This window comes from Eumetopias jubatus, unplaced genomic scaffold, assembly GCF_037043125.1.
Source record: "Eumetopias jubatus isolate StellerSeaLion01/CBP00866 unplaced genomic scaffold, mEumJub1_p1.0 scaffold_8, whole genome shotgun sequence".
In the NCBI taxonomy this organism is placed as follows: domain Eukaryota; kingdom Metazoa; phylum Chordata; class Mammalia; order Carnivora; family Otariidae; genus Eumetopias; species Eumetopias jubatus.
This window is the reverse complement of record NW_028274814.1, coordinates 74,309,844-74,334,718: the sequence shown is the minus strand read 5'-3', so window position 1 is coordinate 74,334,718 and position 24,875 is coordinate 74,309,844. Positions and strand designations below refer to the sequence as shown.

Genomic DNA, 24,875 nt, shown 5'->3' with positions numbered 1-24,875 from the left:
AAACCCACATGCTTCCTGCCCACCCTTTCTTCCTTCTTCCCAGTCTCGGTGGAATAGATACCTTTCTCTTGGGAGTGATGAGTCCATCTGAGGACTGAATCTCATCTCTTCCTGGCTTCAGAGGAAACTTATTCCATCCATTATCCCCTCAAACTCTGTTATCAGCTTATTTCCATTCGCTCTGTCCCATCAGGATTTAAATATGCTCATGTATCTCCCTTAACCACATATCCTTTCTAGCTTTTGTTTTATTGACCTTCTTCCTCTTTTTATCCAAATCCCTGAAAGGTGTAATTGATTTTCACTGCCTCCATTTCTTCGTGTCAGAAGCTCTCCTTCACCTACTTCAGTCTAGATTTTTCGTCCCAGCTCCCCTCCAAACTACTTTCACCAAGGTCACTGATAACTTCTATAATGTTAAATCAGACCTTGTTCAGCCCACATTTTGCTTGACCTCTAGGCGGTAATTAATTCTATTGATCACTCCCTCCTTGAAATCTTCTTTACCTTGTCTTCATGGTACTACATTGTATTGATCAGGGATCAGAGTTGCAAACAACAGAACCCACTCTGACAGTTAAAGCAGAAAAGGAATATATTGAAGGATATTGGGTGGCTCACAATAAATGTGAAAGGACAGGTTTAGATGATGATCAGCCAGGACCACACATGTCACACCTGGGTACAGATCCCACTACCTCAGCCTCGCGGTGTCAACACTACAACTCACACGAATATTGCCTACTGTTCACTGATGACATCTGGGACCGGACTCCAGAACCCATGCTACTGCTCCTATCCTGAGTGCTGAACGCCTTCTCCACCCTGCTTGCTAGATTTCACAGCCTTGCTTCCTTGTGAATTCTCTTCTGAATTGAAGTTTCGCATAAGGGCCTGCGATGGGAAGTCCTAAGTTACAAGGCTATAGACTGGCTGCCAAGTATGCTGAAATCTGAGTTGTGACTTCCATCTTGGGGAGGTGGGGATTACCTCAAATATAGAAGGTGTTGAAAGGTGATTGCTGACCACTGTGTCAACGTTCGTCTACCTCCAACCCTCTTCTAGTTTTGTTGCTACCTCTCTGAGTGATCTTTTCAGTCTCCTTGCTTTACTTGTCCCTTAAATGTTGAAGTTCCCCAGGGCCCCCATCTTATTTTTTTCCTCCTCATTCTGCACCCTCTCCCTGGGTGATGTTGTCTAATACCATGGCTTTAATTACCTTCTCAGTGCTTGAGGCTCCCAGATCTTGATTTCCAGTCTTGTCTTCTCTCCTGATCTCTCTCTGTCTCTCTCTCTCTACATATATATCCATATCTCCACACTTTCTCCATATGCAACTAGAATATACTATCCCAGAGACAGGAAGCCAAACTACAAGTGAGCTTACCCTTAGCTTCCAGTTTTGCTCTTCTCGCATCCATCCTGTACCTTGCAGTTAAAAAGATCTTGCTTAGGGCGCCTGGGTGGCTCAGTTGGTTAAGCGACTGCCTTTGGCTCGGGTCATGATCCCGGAGTCCCAGGATCAAGTCCCACATTGGGCTCCCTGCTCAGCGGGGAGTCTGCTTCTCCCTCTGACCCTCTTCCCTCTCGTGCTGTCTCTCATTCTCTCTTTCTCAAGTAAATGAATAAATAAATAAATAAATAAATAAAATCTTTAAAAAAAAAGATCTTGCTTAGCAACTTAATGTCATACCATTCACTTGCACCCTTTAGAGGAGAAGCATCCCCTCCACCACACCCCCCAAACACACACACACGTGCATATGCCTATATGGGCAGACAGTGTCTCTGGAAGTTTGCACAGGAAATTGGTAAAAGTGGTTAGGAGATTAGGAGTGGGACAGTTGACTGGCTGTGGGTTGGACTGACTTTAATGTTGCACTCTGTTGTATCTTTTACAGTTTATACTCTGTGTACATATGATATAATAAAAAATTGATTTACAAAACTTCAGTAGATTCCCATTGATCATAGGATAATGTCAAATTCTTTTGTGTGTCTTACAAGATCTACACACAAAATAGCTCCTGCTTACTTCATTAGCCACATTTAAAGTTTTGCTATTCTTTGAATATATTAGATTCTTTCACTTTCCAGCATAGTTCTCTTGTTTGAAATGCTCTCCTCTTTCCCATCTCACTTGCCTTAACTACTTCTCCTTTAGTCCTCTGCTTAGATGTCACACCCTCTTAAAAGCCTTACCTTGCCTGTAAGATTTGGAGTGCTCACGTTTTGTTCCAGATGGCACTATCCTTATCAAATTCCCACAGCATTTTTAAAAATTATTACTTGTCTTTGAGAAGGACCGTAGCTCTGCAAAGACAGATACCACATCTGTCTTCTTCAAGGCCATGCCGTTGGTCGTCGTTAATACCTCGGGCAATAGTAAGAATTCAATAAATATTACTTACATGGATAAACTACTCATGCTTTTGTTTCCTCAGTCCCTTAGTATTCCAAATGATCTCACCTTTTCCCACAGGTATAATTTTACGATCACTCTCAACCCTGTCTCAAATTTCTCTACTGCATGTCTCCATGTATATCTGTTTTAAATGCAGGAATCCTAAAGCTAGGAATGATGTATCCTATTAAAAGTAGCAAGAACAATGATACAATACTAGAGCTTTTACTCTTGAGGAATGTACTGTATAATTTACAATGAATGAATTTAAAAAGATGAATGAAGAAAATATATGGTTTTTATTTTGAGATGTCAAAAAATCATGTGTTTCAGTAGCACATGATAGATATAGTTTTTAATACATAAAAATGAATATTTGGTAAACAAACTTGTTAATGCCACTGACTTCAAATAAGATTGCTTGCAATTCCTTTTAATGTTAACCTATTTGTAAATGACATTTTAATTTATTCTTTACTGATTTTTTTACTGAGCAGCCTACTTGCAGAATTTTTTATTTTATTTTCAAAAATACTCTTATCTTCCCAAATGTTATTCTCAAATCTCTTTCCAGAATTACATTTCTCAGAACTTAGGCTTTTTCCTGGTTTATGAATTAAGTCATTGATCTCTTTGCCAACTTTGCCAAGCCAGTTTTTCACAGCTGGTGGGCCAAGACTTAGCAATTCTAACCCATACCGATGCGTGCTCCTCTTCCATATGTGGAGTCCTTGCTTTTGAGTTGCATGACTTCAAGATTTTATTGGCTGAGCAAGAAAGCGTTAGTGTTCATTAACATGCTGATATAACCCTTTTACAGGGCAAAATTGAGATAAAATTCTGTAGCCTTAGAAATACAGCATTTTTTTTTTAAATGGCATCAGTGACATACAAAGCATAAGATTGGGGGGGGTGGATGGCCGGGTTGTGTGTCAGAAGCCCTCAGGAGAGGGGGTATCATACCTGAGTGCCCACTGCCTCCAAGGGTAGTCTCCAAGGAGATGACTCTATAGGCCAAAAGGAACATTAATGTGGGATCTGGGGTCTGGAAACAGTGTTGTCATTCTGATTTCCACTCATTAACTGTGTAAATTTGTGCTGGAAGGGTCTTCCAAAAACCCAGATCTGATTCAAGGAACCCTCTCCTGAAAGCTTTCCCATTTCATATAGGATGAAGTTCAGATTTTTTAATGTGGCTCATGAAAGTTTCACGATCTGATTCCTGCCACCTTCTTAATTTGTCTTTGGCATTTCTGTGCCTCCCGTGTCTTTAATTGTAAATGACTGTGGTTAGGTTAGATGATTTCTGTAGTTCCTTTCAGGTCTAGAAATCTGTGATTCTGAATAATTACAAAGTCAGCTGCAGCTTTCAGATAGGATAAAAGGGAATTTAAAAATTTATAAATTCCTGTTTCTAAAATAGATCAGCTTGAATTATCCTGGGGCAAGAGAGGTTGTTCAAGTGTAAGAAACACAGTTTACTTATGCTTTTTAAGTTTGTTGGAAGATGACTGTGTATCCTACAAAATCCTGGAGAATCAGATTCTCCCCTGCAACCATAGAAATCATGTTCTCTTTGTTAGAATTGTAAAGTATGAGGGCTGGTAATGACATGGAAACCACTAGCCTTTGTTTTTATAGATGATGAAATTAAGGTCCAGAGAGATGAAATGCCTGTCAGGTTTATAACAGAGCCAAAGACTAGAACCCAGCCTTCTTTATTCCCACTACAGTGTCCTTCCCCCTGCAAGACTGTATTTTATCACAGTGGCTTATGTTCACTGTTCTTACCAAAACCTCATGTCTAAGTAAATACCTGGGCAAGGTACTGGGAAGACAAAGGATTCGCCCTGCCAAGTGGAGCTCCAGGTCAGACCAATGTGGATTAGGATACTTATCCTTTCTCCTTCTAGATGAAAAGCCATGAAAGGATTCATTGATTCATCCAGCAGATTTTTAGGGTGGGCCAGCCATTGTCCTAGAATAAGGTCTCTACCCTCCCGAATCTTCTGTTCCAATAGAAAGAGACAACAGACATACCAACAAATAATACAATATTTTCAGACACTGATAAGTAATGGGGAGAAACTGGGGCTCGGGAGGTTACTTTAACTTAATGAACTTCTCACCTCGATCGTGCCTCTCTCATCAGCTCCACAATTGCTCCATCTTATCAACTCCTGTGAGATTTATTTTTCTGTGCCACTTCCCCTACTCCCCTCCTTCCAAATGCTTTCATGTTTCCATATCACAGCAAGGAAGATACCTTTCTTGTGTTTGTTGGCGATTTAAGTGCATTCCCGTTGTGTCTCCTCTCCCATAGCCGTATTTCTGTTTTATTTCCTGCATAAACTCCAACCAAATGGAATATTCACTGTTCCTCAGTGTTTCATGTCTCTGCCGCCTGTGCTGCCTGCACTAGACTCCAGTGTCTACAATCCTCCTGCTCATCATCGAGCATCTCTATTTGACAGGAAATTGTTCTGTGGCAGCCCCTCCTTCTGTGTATAAGTCTGTCACTGTAAACCTACTTCTTCAAAATCTACCTCATGCCCTGCCACACCGACCAGCAAATTGTCCTTGGTTGTCCCTGCTCTTAGTCACCAACTTTCCTCTGAATACCGGTCCTGGTAGTGAGTGCATTCTTTCCTCTGTTCCCTTTCTTTGCCTTCCCTTCCCTTCTCTTTTCTTCTTTTCTATTCTTTTCTATTCTTTTCTATTCTTTTCTATTCTTTTCTATTCTATTCTATTCTATTCTATTCTATTCTATTCTATTCTATTCTGGTACTTGGTATATAAGACCTTATGCTCCTATTCATGTTGTATCCAAGCTTCTTAATTTCATTATCAGCTCCTCAAGGTGGGGGAGGGAAGAGTTATAAAATTATTTATATCACCAAGTGTAAATTCCCAAATTTGTTCCACATTAATAAACTCAGAACAAAAAAGGCTCTGTGTTAAAGAAGTTGGTTGCTCCCTATTTAATGCACATTGTATATGTTTCCGTTATATAGTATGCAACACTTCATAGCATTATTGTCTAAGTGTTATTTCTTCAGCTACAATTTATCTTTGTTGCCCAATGCAGCACTCGGACAGGTTGCAAATGCATTATATCCTTGTTGAATTAATGAGTGAACATTTTAAAAACATGACTAGATATTTCAGAGCCTGTAATTTCCTCATGTACATGGTGAGTTTTAAGGAGGGAGATGGAGGAAGAATAGTAATATAATGGTCCTGAAAACTTATTTGACCATGCAATCCTCTGTTTTTAAGGAACCATAGAGATATCTCATAGAGATATTGTTCTCTAGAGTGCAGGCTTAACACATAGAAGGCACTATGTGGCTGATGCTGCTAGTACTTAAAAGGATTGTAAGTTCTTTCAAGGCGGGACCTATGCTTTAACTGTGTTTGTACTGAATTTTGGTTGTGTTGTTATAAAAGCCACATGGTCCGGCAGCATGCCCTTTGCATGAATCTCTACAGCATGTTCAGCCCGTGCTTGAATGCCTCCTCTTGGCAGGAGCTACCTTCTGTGGCAGCTCTTTCCAACTTTGTGCAGTACTGTCTGCCTAGTAGAAAGTTCTATTGCAGCAAATGCCATCCCTGGTACTCCCCACCTATGACTGTAGTTCTACCGCTCAGGGTCATCAATATGACTGAAAATCCAGGAAAGGGACTTGGGCATAGAAGACATTCAATAAGCATGTCGAGAATTGAACTGAATCGTGAGAATTTGACATTAAGTTTTTGAATTGGGATTTCAAACGAAAATATACCCTGGACTAAGTTTGAACATGATTTTCTGCCAGATCACTTTTTAGTCATGCTGTTTTGGGGCCTGTGAGTATCTGCACATATAAGTAGAAATGACATTTATGTAGCTTTGCGGTTTTAAATGAGGCTCTTTGGGGACTTCCTTTTCTGAAGATGGGGCATGAGAAATTTAAAAAGGCAACTGGCAATTGGGTATACAGTGTTGCACTTATATTTTTTGGTATTTTACTCCCCTTCCCCCACAATACTGTTCCTGACACTTCATATCTCTAGGTCATGAATCCAGTTATTTCTTTGTGATCAAAACCATTCAAGTTCCTAAAAGGCTTCACGTTAAATAGGTTTCCTCATTTTGCTTTATGACCCTATATTGTGTTTTCTCTGATCATATGCTAGCTTCAAGGGTAACATCTACAAAAGAAAATGGGACTGGCCAGTGTCTCCCAATAGTGTGAGATGTAGACCCACCACAGGCAACTATTAGAGATAGTATTTAGGCCCATGTGCCCTTTCACAAAACATCCCTATTTATCTTATAAACCAAACTATCTGATAACTTTGGCTGTAAATAGGGTCCATTAACAGAAATCACCCTAATTGTCTCTTTTCCCTGTCTCTTCTCATAGGACTTTAGTACTCTCAAAGTTCTCATTTCTTGTGCTTTGTGTCCTTGACTTTGACTTGCCAGGTTTGGTGGCTCCTCTTACTGAGGTGGGCTTCCCCCTCTAGCATACTGTTTGGAAAGAGGGACAGTGCCTTCAGTAATTAATGCTTGCTCCAGCTGGGACTCAGTCCTGTCCTAGGCCCTGAAGCTACATCCTCGACTCTACCAGAAAAAATGGTCTCTCACTAGGAACTAGTCTTGTTTTGAGGAGAGGCCACAGTGTACTCAATAATTCTCCCCTCTGATAACCAAGGTGTCTCCACTGAGTTGTGTTCATTATTCTTGGCGCTTTCTTCCCCAAAGGTAAATTCTTTATACCTTTGCACGCATGAACTTCTACATGGGCATCCCTCCAGTTCACAAGCTTAAGCCCAGGGGACTCCTGCAGTGGCTTTCAGTAACTTTCACTTCTCTGCAGCACTCTCTCAGAGGAGTGGGGTTAAAGACCACTGATCCAGCTGAGCACATTAATTGTCCCATATGATTCCTATTATTATCTTAAGACCCTGGAAGCAAATGAGTTTTCAACATATTCCCCCAGGGTGCCCGTAGTTTGATTTTTAGGCTGTAATTGAATGTGATACTTTCCTTGCAGACCAGTGCAAACATTTAGAAGTAGCATGGTATCATGAGAAGCGTATTATCCTAGGAGTCAGATAATCTGAGATCTATTCTTAGCTCTTCCTTAAACCAGCCTTGAAACATTTCTTCATTCATTCTGCAGCATTTATTGACCCTGTAAAATCCTAGACACCCTATAAGGTATTGTGAATACAAAAATGAATTACATACTTAGTGATTCTTAACCCTGCTTATGCATTAGACCAAGGGTCATCAAACTGTGGCCTTCAGGCCAAATCTGATTCAACTTCTGTTGTTGTAAATAAAATTTTATTGAAATATTGCCAGGCTCATTCATTTACATTTGCCTACGCTTGCTTTCATGCTAGAACAACAGAGTTAAAGTTGCAACAGAGATCCTATAAGCTGCAAAGCCTAAAATATTTACTGTCTACCTCTTTATTGAAATATTTTGCTGATCCCTGCATTAGACTCATCATGGAGAAGTTTTAAAAAAGAAATCATTGCCTGTATTCCGCCACAGATAGTTGAATCAGATTTGGAATGGGGGTTTGAGAGTTGGCACAAGACCCAATGTTTTTAAAAAGCATCCCAGATGAATATAATGTGCAGCTAGAGTTAAGAGACACGAATAGATGATCTCTACCCTGGAGGAGTATATAAGGCTTATTGGGGAGAAGAAGCCTACAAAAGTTAATAAAGGTACAGCAGATGAATCTGCAGTGGAAACACAAAAGTTCCAAGAGGGCACGGCATAGAGAGCATTTTACTTCATTGGGGAGGTTTTCACGGGGAGACGTTTAAACAGATTCTTTTTTTTTTTTTTAAGATTTTATTTATTTATTTGACAGAGAGACACAGAGAGAGAGGGAACACAAGCAGGGGGAGAGGGAGAGGGAGAAGCAGGCTTCCTGCTGAGCAGGGAGCCCGATGCGGGGCTCGATCCCAGCACCCTGGGATCATGACCTGAGCAGATGCTTAACGACTGAGCTACCCGGGCGCCCCTAAACAGATTCTTGAAGGATAATCCACTGGTGGGCAAGATCCACTAAGACTCGTGATAGGGAAAGAAGGAATAGAGAGGGCAGCATGTACAGAGGCAGGCAGATATGAAAGAGCATGGTCCATCTGAGAACTGCCCAGAAGCTCTGTGTGGCCAGAACCCTGAGAGGGAGGAAGGGGTGTGGTCGTAGGCTATAAAACTGAGAAAGTCAGGGCCAAGCCTGGGAAGAGCTTTGTATGCTAAGAGGTTTGTAATTTATTGTGTCATTTTTTTGCATTAACTTTCATTTAGAAGTTGAATAGAAAATTGAGCCTTTCTAGACTGTCATTTTTCCATCTGTAGAATAAGTAGTTAGCTTAGATGATTGCCAGGGTCCCCCTCTAACCTACAACTTTTTGAGCTTTTATCAATTACTTCTTGTGATACTCTCAGGCCTGGGAACATAGCTGAGGTTATAGGAATAGCATGACTTCTGTAGTAGTAGGTCACCTGATATCTCCTAAAATTGACCCATTTCTCTTACTAGTACAAATGAGAGCACTGCTACTTTGTGGATTCAGCATAAGGATTTGAGAAAGCAGACTTCTGGAGGAGAAATACCATGCCTGGCCCATGCATTCAGGCCCTTCATAAACAGTATTTCATAATGATAAAATATTTGTAAAATAGTTTATATTCCATGCACAGAGGCGCTATAAAATGGGGACAGTCTTATTGTAAAAATTCACATTCTTTCCATTTAGTACTAGTGCCCATTATGGCTTACCATGTGTAAGTCTTTACACTCAAAACTTGGTGTCTGAATTGCTATGGAAGTTCTTCAATATGCCTTTTTTTTTTTTAAGGTTTCTCATTTATATCAGGTCCCTACATTTTAATTTCATCTCTGTTCAGACCCTTACTGGGGTAGCTATAAGCTCTACTTCTGTCTCTAATAAGCTACATGTTATTGGTTTCATGTCTTTAAGTGAAGTTATTCAAGTTCTGATGTATGTGAATATCTTATTTACCTCTTAGCGTCTCCCCAAGTATAGAAAATAGCCAGTGAATCAAAAAACAATATATGATAGGCTCGGAGTTTGAAGATTCCAAGACTCTAACGTAGCCAGATTTGTACTTTCTGATTCATTTTATCAAACACAGGTAGATGAATGCACTGAAAATTTCTAAATATATTTAGAATATTGCAAGTTGAAATATACAGACATCTTTGAAATTCCAGCAAGAGCTGTTGGAAAAAAATGTTCATGGTTTCTGTCACGTGAACATCAAACAGTCCTATTAGAGATGGTTTGAATACTTTTAAAAAATGCTTTTCAATTGGAAACCATTGCCCTCTCCCCACCAAAGAAAATTATAGAGAAACTCTAGAATATTGGCCACGGTTGACCTCTTTGCCCTCCTCTGCCTTCACAGACATTGATGAGTGTGCTGAAGGACGCCATTACTGCCGCGAGAATACGATGTGTGTTAACACCCCGGGTTCTTTCATGTGCGTCTGCAAAACTGGATACATCAGAATTGATGATTATTCATGTACAGGTAAACAGTGACTGTTGGTGAAAGTACATTTTCCCATGCCTTAAATTTACTTTTAAGAGTTCCTTTTAAGTCTACTTCTATGCCATAAATACTCCCTTACAACAGAACAATACTTTTCACAAGGAAAAGCCTATCTCCTTGATTTGGTAGTTAATTCTGAACCTGTTCTAAGGAAAGGAATACCTGCTTGCTCTGGGTAAGTTTTATACTCCCTGTTAGGAGAGTTAAAGAAAAACTAGAGAACCAAATTAGTATTATGCTAATTTTATACTTAAACAGTATTTATACTCAAAACTTCTGTGAATTCTATGGCAAATGTGAGAAACAACCCTTAAATAATATTTCCTTTATATGGCAGTAGGCTTTTGCATAGAGGAAGAAGAACATAAATAATGTGATGTTTTCAGAAATAGATTCTTGGAGTGCTAGGAAATGGGAATATTAAAGAGAATTGAGCTCCTTCATGCCTCTGGGAAATGCAGCGGAGTACATCAAATAAGTTTTGCTTATGTTTGTTTTATGAACTATCACTCCCTGCAGTACCATCCAGAGTCCTGTTCAGAGATATCTTGAGTGTTAGTAATGCCTAAAGTTGGTCCTGGGATAAGACAACCCATTCGCTTCATATTCTTTCCTACCTGTAGAATATTGAAAGAAAATGATGCTAGATAAGTAGCTTGAAGACTATAGGGTTTGAGGAAAAGTGGGTGTGAAATAGACATTTCTTTGGATTTCCTTTTTTTCAAATAGAATAATCTTAAAAATAAATAAATTTTAGAAAAATATGTGGGACTATAAAACCAGAGAGCACTTAAAAATATTATTCTTGTCACTTTTTACTCTACCTGTCACTTTCTACTCTACCTCCAACTTTATAATTTTTATCAGATGGATGTACAAATAATACTTAGAGGATTTCAGGGAAAAAGACTATAACACTCCAGTAAAAATATGAATCTATAATAAAGGTGTCACCTTATGCCTTCGTATTAGAGTGCACCCTTCCAGGTTTCCATTACAGTGACCATAGTGTGTACTACTTGATATCTTGTTATCAGTTAAAGCAAAGGGCAGGTCCTTCCTCTAAATTCAAATATAGTATTTATATAAAAACAAAATGTTGGGTATAAAGAACGAGAAGTGACCTTCCAACCTATGGAGAATAACACAAGGATATTTTGAAGATAGAATATGTATTTATTATAGAGTTGCCAGTGGGTTATTTTTTTAATTCCAAACATTTCCACATTATAGGACCAATTCTGCACTTTTTCATTAGACAAAAATTAATCACATTGAGTGGCAGAGTTTCTTGAAGGAGGTCTGCAGAGATATTTTTCAACATAAAAAAAGAATATAAATGACAAATCTCAGTAAATACACGGAGAATAAAATACACAGTTTGCTGTATTATTGGTAATATCAATAATTCTGAGTTCCAATGTATTTGTTAACAACAACAATCTTAGCAAAACCACTGCATCTCAGAGCGATATTTCAAGATGTGCTCATTAACAAAAAAAAAAAAAAAAAAAAAGAGTTCTAGCAGTTTTCAATGAGTCTGCCAATTCCTTGGCATGAAAGACTTAAAAAGCTTTGTACATGTTTATACTTCTTAGTTGATTCTTTTTTTCTTATATTCTTAAAAAGTGTTCGAGATTGTAAATAAGAATACATGACACATAATTTGGCCTGCTGTTGAATGAGGAGTGTTTCTTCGGGGCAGGGTATTTTTAAGAGATTCATTTCCATTCCAAGCCTGTCTGTTGGCTGTAAATCCAAGGAATAATTGAGCTGTCATCCCTTCCAGAGATGCTCCTGCTTTGGCTTCACCTCTCCCAGTGTATTTTCCTTCCAAATAAAATCCCACAAATGACTATTTGTTTTTGACTACTTAGGGAGAATTTTCCATTAAGATTCCGAAGTATCTAATGATATCAAATGAAGTATCCCTTTGTAGGAATGCCAGTGAAGGCCAAGATCACTTTAAGAAAAGCTGTTCAGACCATGATTTTGTGCCTAAAGAACCAGAGCCAAGAATTTCAAGATCTGGCAGGTGATGGAATGTATTTCCTTAATGATGCACAGTATTTCTGTTTCCACTTAAAGAAGGATTTCTTGCCCTTAAATTTTCTATATACTGTGGATAGGTCTACAAATTGGAGGATTTACATCCGTATGTGAAAGTTGGATTTCCTAGGGAATAGGAGTGGATTTTATTTTGTAGTCCAAAGTCAGGCGATCTTTGACAAAACTTTTTATGTTAGATCATACAGGGTCAGCACACATTCAGGGTCCCTGTAGAGGAAATGAATGCTTAAATTCTCCCTCTTTGAATCTCTCCCTGCACACTTTAACATTAGCATCTGTTCCAAAGCCTCGAAGAAATGACTCTTCTGATGGGGGCTTGCCTTGCCGCTGAAGGTGTCTAGGCAGTACCTTTTCAAGAGCTCCCACAAGAACAGAGTTGGACCTTATCTCTCTGATAAAGACTGGGATTTATTTTCCATGGATTTAGAAACAGATATCCATATACTTGCAGTGGTAAGCCTTCCAGAATGAATGTCAAAACACCACTGCAGAGCCATTCTCTGATGTTTGTGGCTGAGCTCGTGGAGTTGTGAATTTGTTTTGCTTCTGGATCTCTGCCCCTCCTTCCTATTGAAGAACTCTCTGCCATGACATAGCTGACTTTCTCAGCACGGAACCCAGCAGACTCTCAAAGTTGCTTGCCCCACCTGAAAATGAATCATTCTAATTTAAAGAAGACTCTAAGAGCGAAACATGTTACTTTATAGTTAAGAGCTTTGATCAATAAAAGAAACATTTTTTGCTTTTATAACCTTTTAGCTCTTGCATAGAAATCATGTGTGCTACAGTGTAATTACCTTCCATAGTTGGTAGAATTGCATAGGTTTTTTTTTTTTTTTCTCTTTCAGTTTCAGACAGTTTGAGTTATATTTTCCCCGGGATCATAAAATTCTGGAGATGGAAGAATTCTTAAAGATAATCTAGTCCAGTCTCCTAACTTTCACATGTGGGAAAACTGAGGATCAGAGAGATTAATTGTCTTACCCATGGGGCAAAAAGAGGGCAAAAAGATAAGCTTCCTTATTCTTAGTTCTATTATTCACCATGTGTTTAATTTGTGACCATACAAAAATAATAAAGGGAAAGATTCATATTTTATATAGAAATACAGTATTTAATTTATAAAGTTCAGTAATTAAACTGCCTTTCTATAGATTGTTTCAGTTCATTAGCTTCAATTCCAAGAGAAATGTTTCCCCTACAGATCTTATAATAATTCTGAATCAGAAGTCAGTAGAAGTATAAATCGCCATTTTCTGGGCCTCTGACTCTGTTGTACAGCCACACTAATGACTCAGTGGCACAAATGATATAGCAGTTTAATAAGCTCTTCTAAACCCATTAATATAATTTTCCTTCCAGCGAGGGTGTTACTTATTTATTTTTCTAATTAATGCTTCATAATCGCTTTCCTTCTCATGTCCCTTCCTGTTCTTATAGAGGAAAGAATAGGTATACCTACAAGGAAAGAAAGAGAATGAAAAAGAAGGAAAGAAGGAGGGAGGGAAGGAAGGAGGGAAGGAGAAAAAAGACAAAGGAGGGGAGAGAGAAGGGAAAGAAAAAGGTTTGGTTCACATGAGCCAAGATGCTAGAAGCCCACTCTTCAGTATCTCTAGTTGCAAAAATAACTTAATTTTTATGCATAACAAAGTTACTTGGTTACTGATCTGGACTAATGGTTTCCTTGGTTCACTTGTATAAGCCTTAATTGAATTGGGCAAATCTTTTTGAGTTTTACTGGACATCCCTTCCTGGAACTGGTCTTGTGTAATGGACAAAGAATAAAATGTCTCTGGAAACAAAGGCAGAGTCCAAGAATTGTGGAATTATCAAAGGATAACAATATTTGGAGTGAAGAGGCATTCATGTCAGATCTTGCTGCTATATCTCTCTGCTCTGATTATTATAACTTAAAAATGGATTTCTGATTCTTTTTTCATGTTGATGAGCTTGTAAGTCTTCCCACTGTTGTGTAGAGTGGGAACAAAAAACTGGGAAGGGCAAACTGGTAGAGGGATGGAAAAGGTCTTGCCCAGCTTAGGGAGAAAATTGATCCTTTAGGGCAGTGGTTATCCAATGAGGGCAGTTTTGCCCTCCTACCTGCCAGAGGTCATTTGACACTGTCTGGAGACATTGCGGTTATCACAACTGTGAGGAAGGGAGTTGCTACTGGCACTGGGTGGGTAGAAGCCAGGGATGCTGCTGAACACCCTATAACATTATTAATAGGCTCTCTCTCCTCTTGAGGAAATATCCTCCTGAGGATCCTACTCTCCTAGGATCCTTTCAGCTGGGAGCTTTTCCCTGGTTACTTTCCAACTGAGTCATTAATCTTCATCCTGTTCGGGACATTCACTACAAGATAGCCCCCATAACAAAGAATTATACGACGCAAATGTCAATGGTGCCAAGGGTGAGAAATGGTGCTTTGGGGTTAGCTGATCAAAATTGTAAAAGGTATACTTCTTTTTTCAAACTTTCCCTTTTCTTCTGCAAGTTTCCTTTAGGCCCTGTGTGGTGATGCCTTCTCTCACTTTTTATGGTGCCCTGTGTCCTTTTATTGGCCTTTGGTTTTCTCAGTAAGACTCACTGTCCCCCATTCTTTCACCTCCTTTCTTTTCTCGGAAACCTCTTCTTAGATGAACATAGGAGGATGATTCTCCAATGGTAAAATTTCAGTCCTCAGCAGAGGTGACAGAGGGGATTCCTTAGGGCCCCTCAAATTACACTATCCTGATGTCTCCTCCATATGCTTTTTAGGGACTCTGACTGCTTCTGTTATTCCAGGAGCTTCTGATGCTGGCTTTGGTCCATGTTACCTATCACAGAAGGTCCAGAAAGTGTCTAAACACAAGGAATTTTACTAGACACTTCATTTTTGTTGTCAAACAAAGAGCCTCCTCTGGTGTTCCCCAAGGAATTTTACTTCTGAAAGTACTTACCTTTTACAGCATTGAATACTCCTAGTGCTTACATGTTATGATCTTATTGTTATAGTTACTTCTTTTTCTCTAACATGGTCAGTACTGATTTTTTTTTTAATCATCACTACAGATGATTTGTCAGATTTGTCAGATTTGTTTAGTTGGGTGATTACGGAGAAAGAGTCATGAATTTTAGGATGATACTAAGTTTTCTTCATTTGTCTTTTTTATTGTCGGTTTCCTAGCATTTTAAAGAGTCTTGGATACTATTGTCATGCACAGAAGGTTACAGAGAAGGATTTACTACTGTGCAACTGGAGCAGATTTAAGTCAGTTGTAACCCATGGGTGCCCTTTCCTCAAATAGCTGGTGTGTGTGTGTGTGTGTGTTTCTTTAAAGTTCCCTATCAAGCAATGCTAGAAAGGGTAAATGGCTTAAAGTTTTTAAAGAGACAATATTTGGAAAGGCAGCAATCACAGTATTCTTTTATATTCTGCATTCCTCCAAAAAGAATTTAAACTGGAGCTGGTAATTTATTGTATGGATGGACAATAACTTCATTATCAGCTATTTAAAAATAGCCCTCCATGGATTTATCAAAATCACAAGTACAGAACAAGACAGATAACTCACTGTGTGTATATGATGGTGATTACTGGTATATAAATAGTAAAGGGAATAAGATAGTGTAGACAATGGCAGAGAGGATGGGGGGAGGGGGCGCAGAGAAGCACAGACCAGAGAGAACGATGATAAAGAGCAGGAAGGGAAAATATGCATATCAGCATTCACACAAAAAAAATTCTAAATAAACAAGGTTATTTTGGTTGTAAAATGCCTTGGCACTTTATCTTCAGTAAAATGCCTAGCACAGAAGAAATCTTTAATAAACGTTAGCTACTATCATTGTTGTTCCAATTATGATTAGACAGTCTATCCTCTTGAGGAAAGGTCTCATTTCCCTGGGACCTTTTCAACTGGGCACTTTTGTCTAGTTACTTTTCAAATGAGTTATTATTTTTCAGAAAAATACATAGCTTTGCTGGAGCAGTGCATTCAAAGTGTTCTTGTCTGTTCAACTGTACTTATTATGTAACTGCGAAAAGGGGCTTAAAGAAAGAAAAGAGAAACCTTGATATAACTAACGGGCACTTTCTCTGGAAGTTAGAAAACTCCTTCTGTAGGTGGATTTGTTGTACTTCCTAGGATGGGGGGTTCCTGTTGCTCTTGTGAATGAGCATTAGATTGGGGTGCTCTGGGGCTACCTAGATGCATCCAGGGGCCCTATGAGGATACTAATCTGCCCAGAGTACGGAATATGACCTCTAAATAATTAATGAGTCTGCTCAGTTCTCAAGCACAGCAGATTTCATGAGCTCGGCTGCTTCTGTGTGGATTTCTTTTCTAAAGACTCACAATCAGCAATCAGCCAGTCCTACCATCTTTCTACTAGTCGCCATGACTATTGGGAAGGACTTCTGCATTTTTATGAACAACCACTCTAAAATTTTCTTTTCCTGGAATCACAATTGCAAAATATGATAAAACTGTATATTTCACAAAATATGAAAATCGGTCAACTTTAGGTTTTAAAATTTAAAATATGGCCCCTAGTGCTAGAAGATACCTTATTCATTTCCTGTGGTTCACCGTATATGAGTACGTTGCAGAGTTAATATTGAGAAGTTTGAAAATACAAACATGATCACAAAAGCAAATGAAAATAGCAAGCCCCAGGACTCAAAGAATTAATAGTAAAAAGCAATTTTAAGCAAGCATAATCCAGAAAACATCTCTAGATGAATGTGGAGTGTGGTTACTGGGAAGGGTTAATGTTTGGAAAACTTCAGGCCACGTTTAGAAAACTTGCAGAGAACAGAAGTGAGTCATGTCTGTGCAGTTAGTGAGGAGGCCAAGGCAATGTGCTTATCTCTTTTCTGAAACACATATGTGCATGCATACAATTAGCAGTCAGCTCAAAATGGAATAGGCCCAAAGGCTCAGGGAGCTGAATTGCCTTTTTTAAAGATGAAAAGCTTGGAAAGGAGTCTGTGCAATCTGCATCTGTCAGTGAGTAGGGGAAGCATCCCAGCTCCAATGTATAGCGGTTTCCAGGCTTGTCAGAGCCTTTATTGCAGCCTCTCGATGCAGCCATCGTGTCCATGTATGACCCCCGGCCTGGCCACGGTTTGATCATCAGAGCACTGACTGGTACATGTCTCCACGAGCTTGCCTCTGTGCAAGCTCACCTGAGCGCTGAGCTGACGGGAGCCGCCTCGTTAGCCAGCCTCACCTGCTTTCCCTCGGTTAGTCAGTAAACCCTGATTCACCTTTGTCCCAAATAGATGTATTATTTGAGTTTTATTTTGAGATTTTTGTTCGAAAAGCACAGAGTCAAAAACTCACATAGGGGAATAAAAAGATTATACATGCCAGGAGTGTAATAAGAGCGGTGTCTTAGCAACAGACACCTGTGGAGGACAGTATTATTGGAGTTGAAGTTCAAGAGACGCCTTTCATGTCCTTCTCTGATTGTTGGCATGTTAGCGGTATGAAAGTTTGACTTTCCTTCTGCCTCCTCACTATTCCAGTGCTCCACGGAACAGAGTTCCTCTTCTGGTTCTACTGCCGATCTAATCTTGCAGTGGGTGTGTGATTTCCTGATGACATTGCCTTGTCTTGATGCTCTCCCTTTCTCCCCGGTCCAGGAGGCCTCCTCACTGTCATATTCAGTCATGGGATTGGGCTCGGAGGGTGAGTTTCTTAAGTTGAGAACTCTCTCTCTCTCCTGTGTGCTTCTGCTGCGGGGAGAGAGATCCACACTGACTGGTTGAACGGTACTTTCATTGTCTGTTGCCACCTATTTTAGTGTTGGTCTTTTCTTCATAAAACTTCTGATACCATATATGAAGATTCCTTTTATTCAAAGTTGTTTTATCAAGGGGGATAACATTGTATTAGTTATCTACTGCTGCATAACAAACTACCCCCAAATTTGGCAGCTTAAAATAACACACATTTTAGCGCCTCACAATGTCTGTGGGTCAGGAATCCGGGTATGGAATAGCTCCTCTGCTGTTATAGTCCTCTGCTTCAGGACTTCTCATAGGGCTGCCGTCACAGTGCCCACCAGGGCTGGGGAAGGATTTTCTCCAAGCTCACCTATGTGATTGTTGGTGTAATCCATTCCTTACTGGCTGTTGCCTGGAGGTTGCCCTCAGCTCCTTACCATGTGGGCCTTTCCAACATGACAGTGTGCCTCATCAAAGCCAGTTAGTGACATCCTATTACCTTTGCTGTTGCAAATCAGTTAGAAGCAAATTACTAGGTGCAGCCCATACTAAAGGGAAGGAATTACACAAAGGCATGAATATCAGGAGGTGGAGATCACTAGGGATCATCCTTAAAGGCTGCCTACTACAGACATTGAATATTATAGTTGACTAACCCACTTCAGCTAAATACTGATAAGAGCACCAGGTTGGGAATAAGGGTAGAGAGAGAGGAATAAAAATGCGTCATGTAGGGGCACCTGGGTGGCTCAGTCGTTAAGCGTCTGCCTTCAGCTCTGGTCGTGATCCCAGGGTCCTGGGATCGAGCACCGCATCTGGCTCCCTGCTCGGCAGGAAGCCTGCTTTTCCCTCTCCCATTCGCCCTGCTCGTGTTCCCTCTCTCGCTGTCTCTCTCTCTGTGTCAAATAAATAAATAAAATCTTAAAAAAAAAAAGTTTAAAAAAATGTGTCCTGTAAGAACTTGTAGGTAAGTGACTGTGAAAAACTCATGAGATGTCACACATTACTTTCGGTTTTCTTTACACCTGAACCTTGATACGGGTGCATGCTAAGGTTATTGTCCAATCTAATAGATGGAGACGGTATAAATAAATCACTATAGTACATTGTGGTACATTCTGTAACAGAGAAGCATGCAGACAGCTGTGGGGAGCCTGGAAGAGGCAGTGAATAATCTGGCTTACACCTGGATACAGGCAGGCATCACCATATGACATTTAAATTGAGGTTTTTTAAGGATGAACAGACATTTCAGGAGAGGAAGAAGTGTGAGACAACGTATCAGGATGGAGGAAGAGTAGGTACAAAAGTATAGGTTCTTGTATAATAGCAGGTTTGGTGTGAATGGCATTGTAAGAGATAAAGCCAGAAAATCCTGTAGAAAATTGTAAGACACATTTTACAGTTTCTGAAACATTTCACTCAGTCTGTACACATTCTACTTGAGATGTATGTTGAAGATGTATGTCAGTGCTTTATTTTTTCTTTTATTTTTCCTTTTTGCCCAAAAGTCGTTTATTAAATTGATGATACTTTGAGTGCAGACCTAGAATCAAAGTGATACGGTATTTCATGTTAAAGATGACAGAACGCTTTGTTCGTGTTCCTGGAACTCCATGAAAGTAAATTTTCAGTGTGGTCTGATGAGAACTGATTTTAGAATTTTCTAGAACAAAATCATAACCATTAAGTGGCTACCTGCAGCATTTTTATGCCATAGGTTTGCATATACATGTCCATTAAATGTTATGAAATGCAGCAGCAACAAAAACAAGATGGGAAATGGCTAAGCAGCCCACAGGGCCTCTCTCATTAGTTGATCCAAATCAAATCACAATCTCCTTAGACCTCTCTTCCCATGAGCATTTTGTGGCATTTTAGCTTCCCTATCCTAACTCCTTCAGGCTTCTTAGACTCGAGTCCTTGTTCCACTGTCTGCTAGCTGTGATCTTGAGCAACGTCTCTAACCTCTTAGCCTGTTGCTTCATCTTTAAAGTGGAATGACATTACATACCTTATATGTTGTTTTTAGAATTAAATGAGATGAAGTATGCAAAGTAATAAGCGTGACGGCTGGAACAGAGTAAGCAGTTATAAGTAGGAGTTGTTATTATGTTCCTGTCTGTGGTAAGCAGAATAATGACCCTCCAAAGATGTCCACATCTGAATCCCCAGAACCTGTGAATACGTTACCTAACATGGCAAAAGGGACTTTGCAGACCTAATTAAGGTTAAAGACCATGAAATGAGGAGATTATCCTGTGTTATCCGGGTGGGCTCAAACTAATCACTTGAGTTCCTCCAAAAGAACTTTCCTGACTGTTGTCAGAGGAAGATGTGGCTAGGAATAATGGTCAGAGAGTTACAACATGATTGGCTCGGGAGATGAGACGGGACTGTGGGCAGGAGCAGCCTCTAGAGGAACAGGCTTTAGAAGCTGGAAGAGGCAGGAAAACAGAGCCTCCAGAAAGGAATGCAGCCTTGTGGACATCTTGATTTTAGCCCGATAGACGTATGTCAGACTTCTGACCTATGGAAGTATAAAGTAATGGATTTATGTTGTTTCAAGCCCCTGATTTAGAATACTTTGTTATGGCAACAAAATAAAACTAATGCACTATTATTGCTAGCTCACTCTGTTAAATGGTCCCAAACTATATTTTGAAATGATTCTCAGTTCCCATCTCTTTCCCAGTTTTGAGGAGCAATATTTCAAGTCTAATAATTCTAGGGTAAGTCTGGGGAGATGAAGTGATAGTCTGTTGGGGGAGCAGGAATCTAGTTCATATTTATGCCCACATTCCTCACTTTAATGGTTGAGTTACTTTTTTCATAATTGGTTTTGGAGTAAAAGTTAAGGATGCTCATTATTTTCAAAATATTTTCCTAGTCTGCTTCTAACGAACACAAACACTCGTATAAACACAAAAAATTATGCAGAAATAGACTATACATTTATCCCAAACATAGTAAATCAAATGATGATGTAGTATATTTCTCATCTGCCTCCTTTTTAAAAGATTCTGAACTTAATAATATGAAGGAATTCACAGATAATAATTTTGAAAGCACTATTTTAAAAATTCATTTGTAGACTTAGGTGGTTATTGCAGGATTACTGCTGCCATAGACCCTCTGGATGGAATGAAGGGTTGTTGAGAATGACCTTTTCGTTCAGGAAGGCTCCATGCCAGCAGGACTATATCTGAGTCACAAAATAGTGACCTATGGGCCACAGTTGGCTCTCAGAGACAACATATTTGGCTTTTGGGACGTTTTAATGATTCAACATTTAAACAGCCAAAAGATTTCATTATGAAAATCTGAATTTCCAGCCAGATTTCCAGATTGTTCTCCATTAAGTCTGGGTTGGTATCACTGCAGCCCCCTGAGAAGAAGGCCTCTCCAGTTCACCACACTCCTTGTCTCCCAGTTACTCAGACTCAGCAGTTCCAGTAAGAACACTCATGTTTGAATACCAGAATTCTTACAACCAGTCTGCCTCAGCTATTTACTTTGTCTGTCTGACTCATGAATTAGAATATTTTTAGTTTGCAACCTATGATTTATGGTATTAAGGTGAGCATAAATATGGTCATCTTAAGCCATGAAAGTTTTAATATAGAAATAATGTTCAAAGTTTCATCTTCTTTATGAGTCATGACCCTACTAAATCCATAAGTCACATTGATATAAACCCCAGAAGAACCATCAGACATGTCAATAAATTTGGAACTCATCTGTATCGGTTTTCCTTGTGAAATTAAATTATAAGACACTTAAATAGTAATGTCACAAGAAGAACTTTTATGCCATTACCTTGTAGTGTCTGGTACTTGGCCAATTTTTTAAAACTCCTAAAAACTTTAGTTTATGGCAATGTTGATAGCAGAACAAATTGGTTAGACCAAAAATGCATATAATTTGTTGATAAACTAGAAAAGGTCCATGGAAATAAAACTGTTGAATACTGGATGTTGTTTTGTTTTCTAATGGCCTATCTGTTCTTTGATTGATGTTGTATCTCTCAGAAGGGGGTAGCAGTCAATGTCTTGTAAGGAGGTGACGGCATATTACATAGAACGTAATCATCACAGGGAATACAACATGTAGATTTGGTTTGCGGGATTTCACTGTGAATTAATCCGTGAAAGAGGACATGTTACCGTTTGTAAGTCCTCTGCTGGAGGAGCAGGGCCTGGGGCTGTCGGCCTTAGCTTGGCTGATATTAATGATGCTTTTGATTTTGTTTGGCTTCTCTTTGCACACATTACAATTTGTGGTATTATCTGCCCCTCTTCTAGCGGTAAAGATTTCCACATTTCTGTGCAGAATCTCATGATTCCATTGATAAACAACTGAAAGCGTACGGGGTCAAGAGCCCTATGCAGCTGTCTACCACCTGCCCTTGTGACCACAGGCAACTCTCAGCCTTTCTGAATCTCAGTTTCCTGTCAGCAAACGGGGGGAAATATGACTTGTTTATATGTAGTCATGGCTTTTAGCTGCAAGTAATAGGAAAAACTTGGCTGTCTTAAGCTTCAAGGGATTTCCTGGGAATGTGTAAGGGGCTCAGAGAATACATACAAAGCTTAAGGAACAGTCTGGAAAATGTACAGAGACCAAGGCATCTCTGGAACCTTCTACACTGTAACAGTTTTCTCAGATGGGGGGATCATAACATGTCACCCCTGCTGCTGGCGGCCACTGCAGGATGGATGCCGTGCAAGGACACATAGCACTGAGAATCAATGCCAGTGATCTCTTTGCTTCCCCATCACCCAATCTATGCTCGAAATTCCTGGGTAGAAGCATGTAGTTGTTTTAGTTTATGTCACATGGCCATGTGTTTGCGAAGTGGCAGGAGCATGGCTGGGGGAGAACATGTCTTGCCTTCTTTTGGCTTCCATAGTGGGAGGGGTGCCCTGCTTCCTACCTGGATTCACACAGTGGATGTTGTTTCCAGAATAGAGAGGCAGTTGAGATGCTGGATGGCAGGGTGGAGGGCAGGAGAAAGAGACAGAGAGAGAAGAAATAATGATAATGAGAAATAATGAGAGATGCCTGAGTGGCTCAGTTGGTTACGTGTCTAATTCTTGGTATCAGCTCAGGTCTTGATCCCAGGGTTGTGAGTTCACACCCCATGAGTTCAAGCCCTGTGTTGGGCTCCATTCCCAGCATGGAGCCTACTTAACAAAAAGGGAGAGAGAGAGAGAGAGAGAGAGAGAATGATGAGAGATGATGATGAGAGGTGAGGAGAGGTAATGAGAGATGAAGAGAGATGAAGTGAGAAGGAAAGAATCTACATTGTCCTTACTCCTTAGTCTGCTTGGTTGGTGTGGGTTTCTATAGTAAGACTATACATAATGGAATGCTGAAAACCTTTCAAAGCATTATAAATATGTAAGTTGGCATTATAATTATTCTTGGTGTCACTATCTCATTTCAAATCTTCATTGTTTTTTTAATCTGGACATTTTAGATATTCTACTGACAGTCTCACTGTGTGGAATTTTTTGCCTCATTATGACCTCAACTTTATCCATGGCTCTACCTTCCTATTCAGTGTAGTCATTTCCCTCTCTAGAAACCTTCAGTGACTTCTCATTGCCCACAGAATAACATTCACAGAGCTTAGCAAAGCAGTCTGTCTTTCCAGCTTCATGTCCAACTACATCCTTCTACAAACCACAAGCTGCTTCTGCTTTGCAAAACTATTATAGTGGAACTTGATAAGGTTCAATAATGCAATGCAAAACTTGATAAGCTACCACACTATAATATGGATGCTAACATAATTGGCTCCAGCCCCCATTCTCAAACTGGGTGAACTAAAGGTCTTAGCTTTTGGGGGGGATTGGGAGGAAGAAGGGGAGTAGGTGGTAACTGACTTCTGATTATCAGAGATTTTAGCAGTTCAGTTCAAAGCATATTTAACTTTGCAAGAATGCAGTAGAGAACATGCCCCTGAAGTGATCTAGCAGAAGACTTCAATTCCCCAACGTGTGTCAGTCTCCACATCTATTAGAATGAAAACAAACAAGTGATTGGCTAAAGCATTCACCTGATGATCAGGACATTTTGTCTTTTCAGAAGTAGTTTCATCAATAGAATTCAAGAGTTGGTCTTAGGTTTGGACGCATTGGTCTTAGAGTTGGAGTGTATAGCTGTCATCTTGCGAATGCTTCCCTTGAGCTAGATACCTAATTAACAAAACCCCATGCTGCAGATATCCCTGCTGAGTAGATGAGGAAGCTGTGTCTGGGAGAGGCTGAGTAACTTGCTCAAATTCTCAGTTATTATAAGTGGGGAAACCCCATTCATATAAGAAGAAGAAATAACATTTGGCTATTCTTTTCTTCCATCATTTTAAGGAAAGCGAAACTGTCCCCAGAGTATGGCTATGTGAGCCAAACATATAATTGTGAAGTTTGGCTCCGAGTCTCACCATCCTCAAGTTCAAGTCCATTAGGTTATATATCAGAGACAGTGCCAAGTAGAATCATGTAGGGGACACTGCTACCCACTCCTTGGCACTTCCCTGAATGCTTTAGGTTTCTAGTAGCCTCATATTCCTTCGAGATTATTAGAATGGGTGTGTGCTATTGCACTTCGGTATGTCCTCTCCAGCAGAACTGATAAAGTCAGACATTCATTAAATGACTAATTATTGAGCACCTATACATAAGGCTAATAATAAGAGCTAACATTTATGTTCACTGTCTGTAGGACACAATGCTAAACACTTTATATGCATTTTCTCATGTAATCATATTAACCATCTTACAGATCAGTATACTATTATCATCCCCATTTTGCTTATTTAGGAACTGAAATGAAAGAAGCTTAAATAACATCCCACATTTGTAAACTTTTAAGTGGTAGGACCACTCAGGGAGGAGATAATGAAGTGTCCTAGTAGTATTTTGACTTCATGGAGAAAGAGTGATTTTAAGCTCCATTCATTCAAGTTTTCCTCTGGCTTCTTTTCTTAAGTTGTCTTCTTTCCTTCCATACTCAGTAGACAGTATTGTATCTTTCACACACATCCCTCTGGAGCCAGACGCCCTGGGTTTGAATCCTGACTGTG

General features: G+C 39.7%; 1 protein-coding gene across 1 annotated transcript in view; it reads left to right on the top strand.

Moving 5' to 3' along the window:
* Positions 1–24,875, top strand: part of NELL2 (neural EGFL like 2) — a 323,780-nt gene that overhangs the window by 173,093 nt on the left and 125,812 nt on the right. Inside the window, exon 14 of the mRNA XM_028123096.2 lies at positions 9,853–9,978. Coding sequence (XP_027978897.1) covers positions 9,853–9,978 — 126 coding nt within the window. The remainder of the gene's footprint in view (positions 1–9,852; positions 9,979–24,875) is intronic.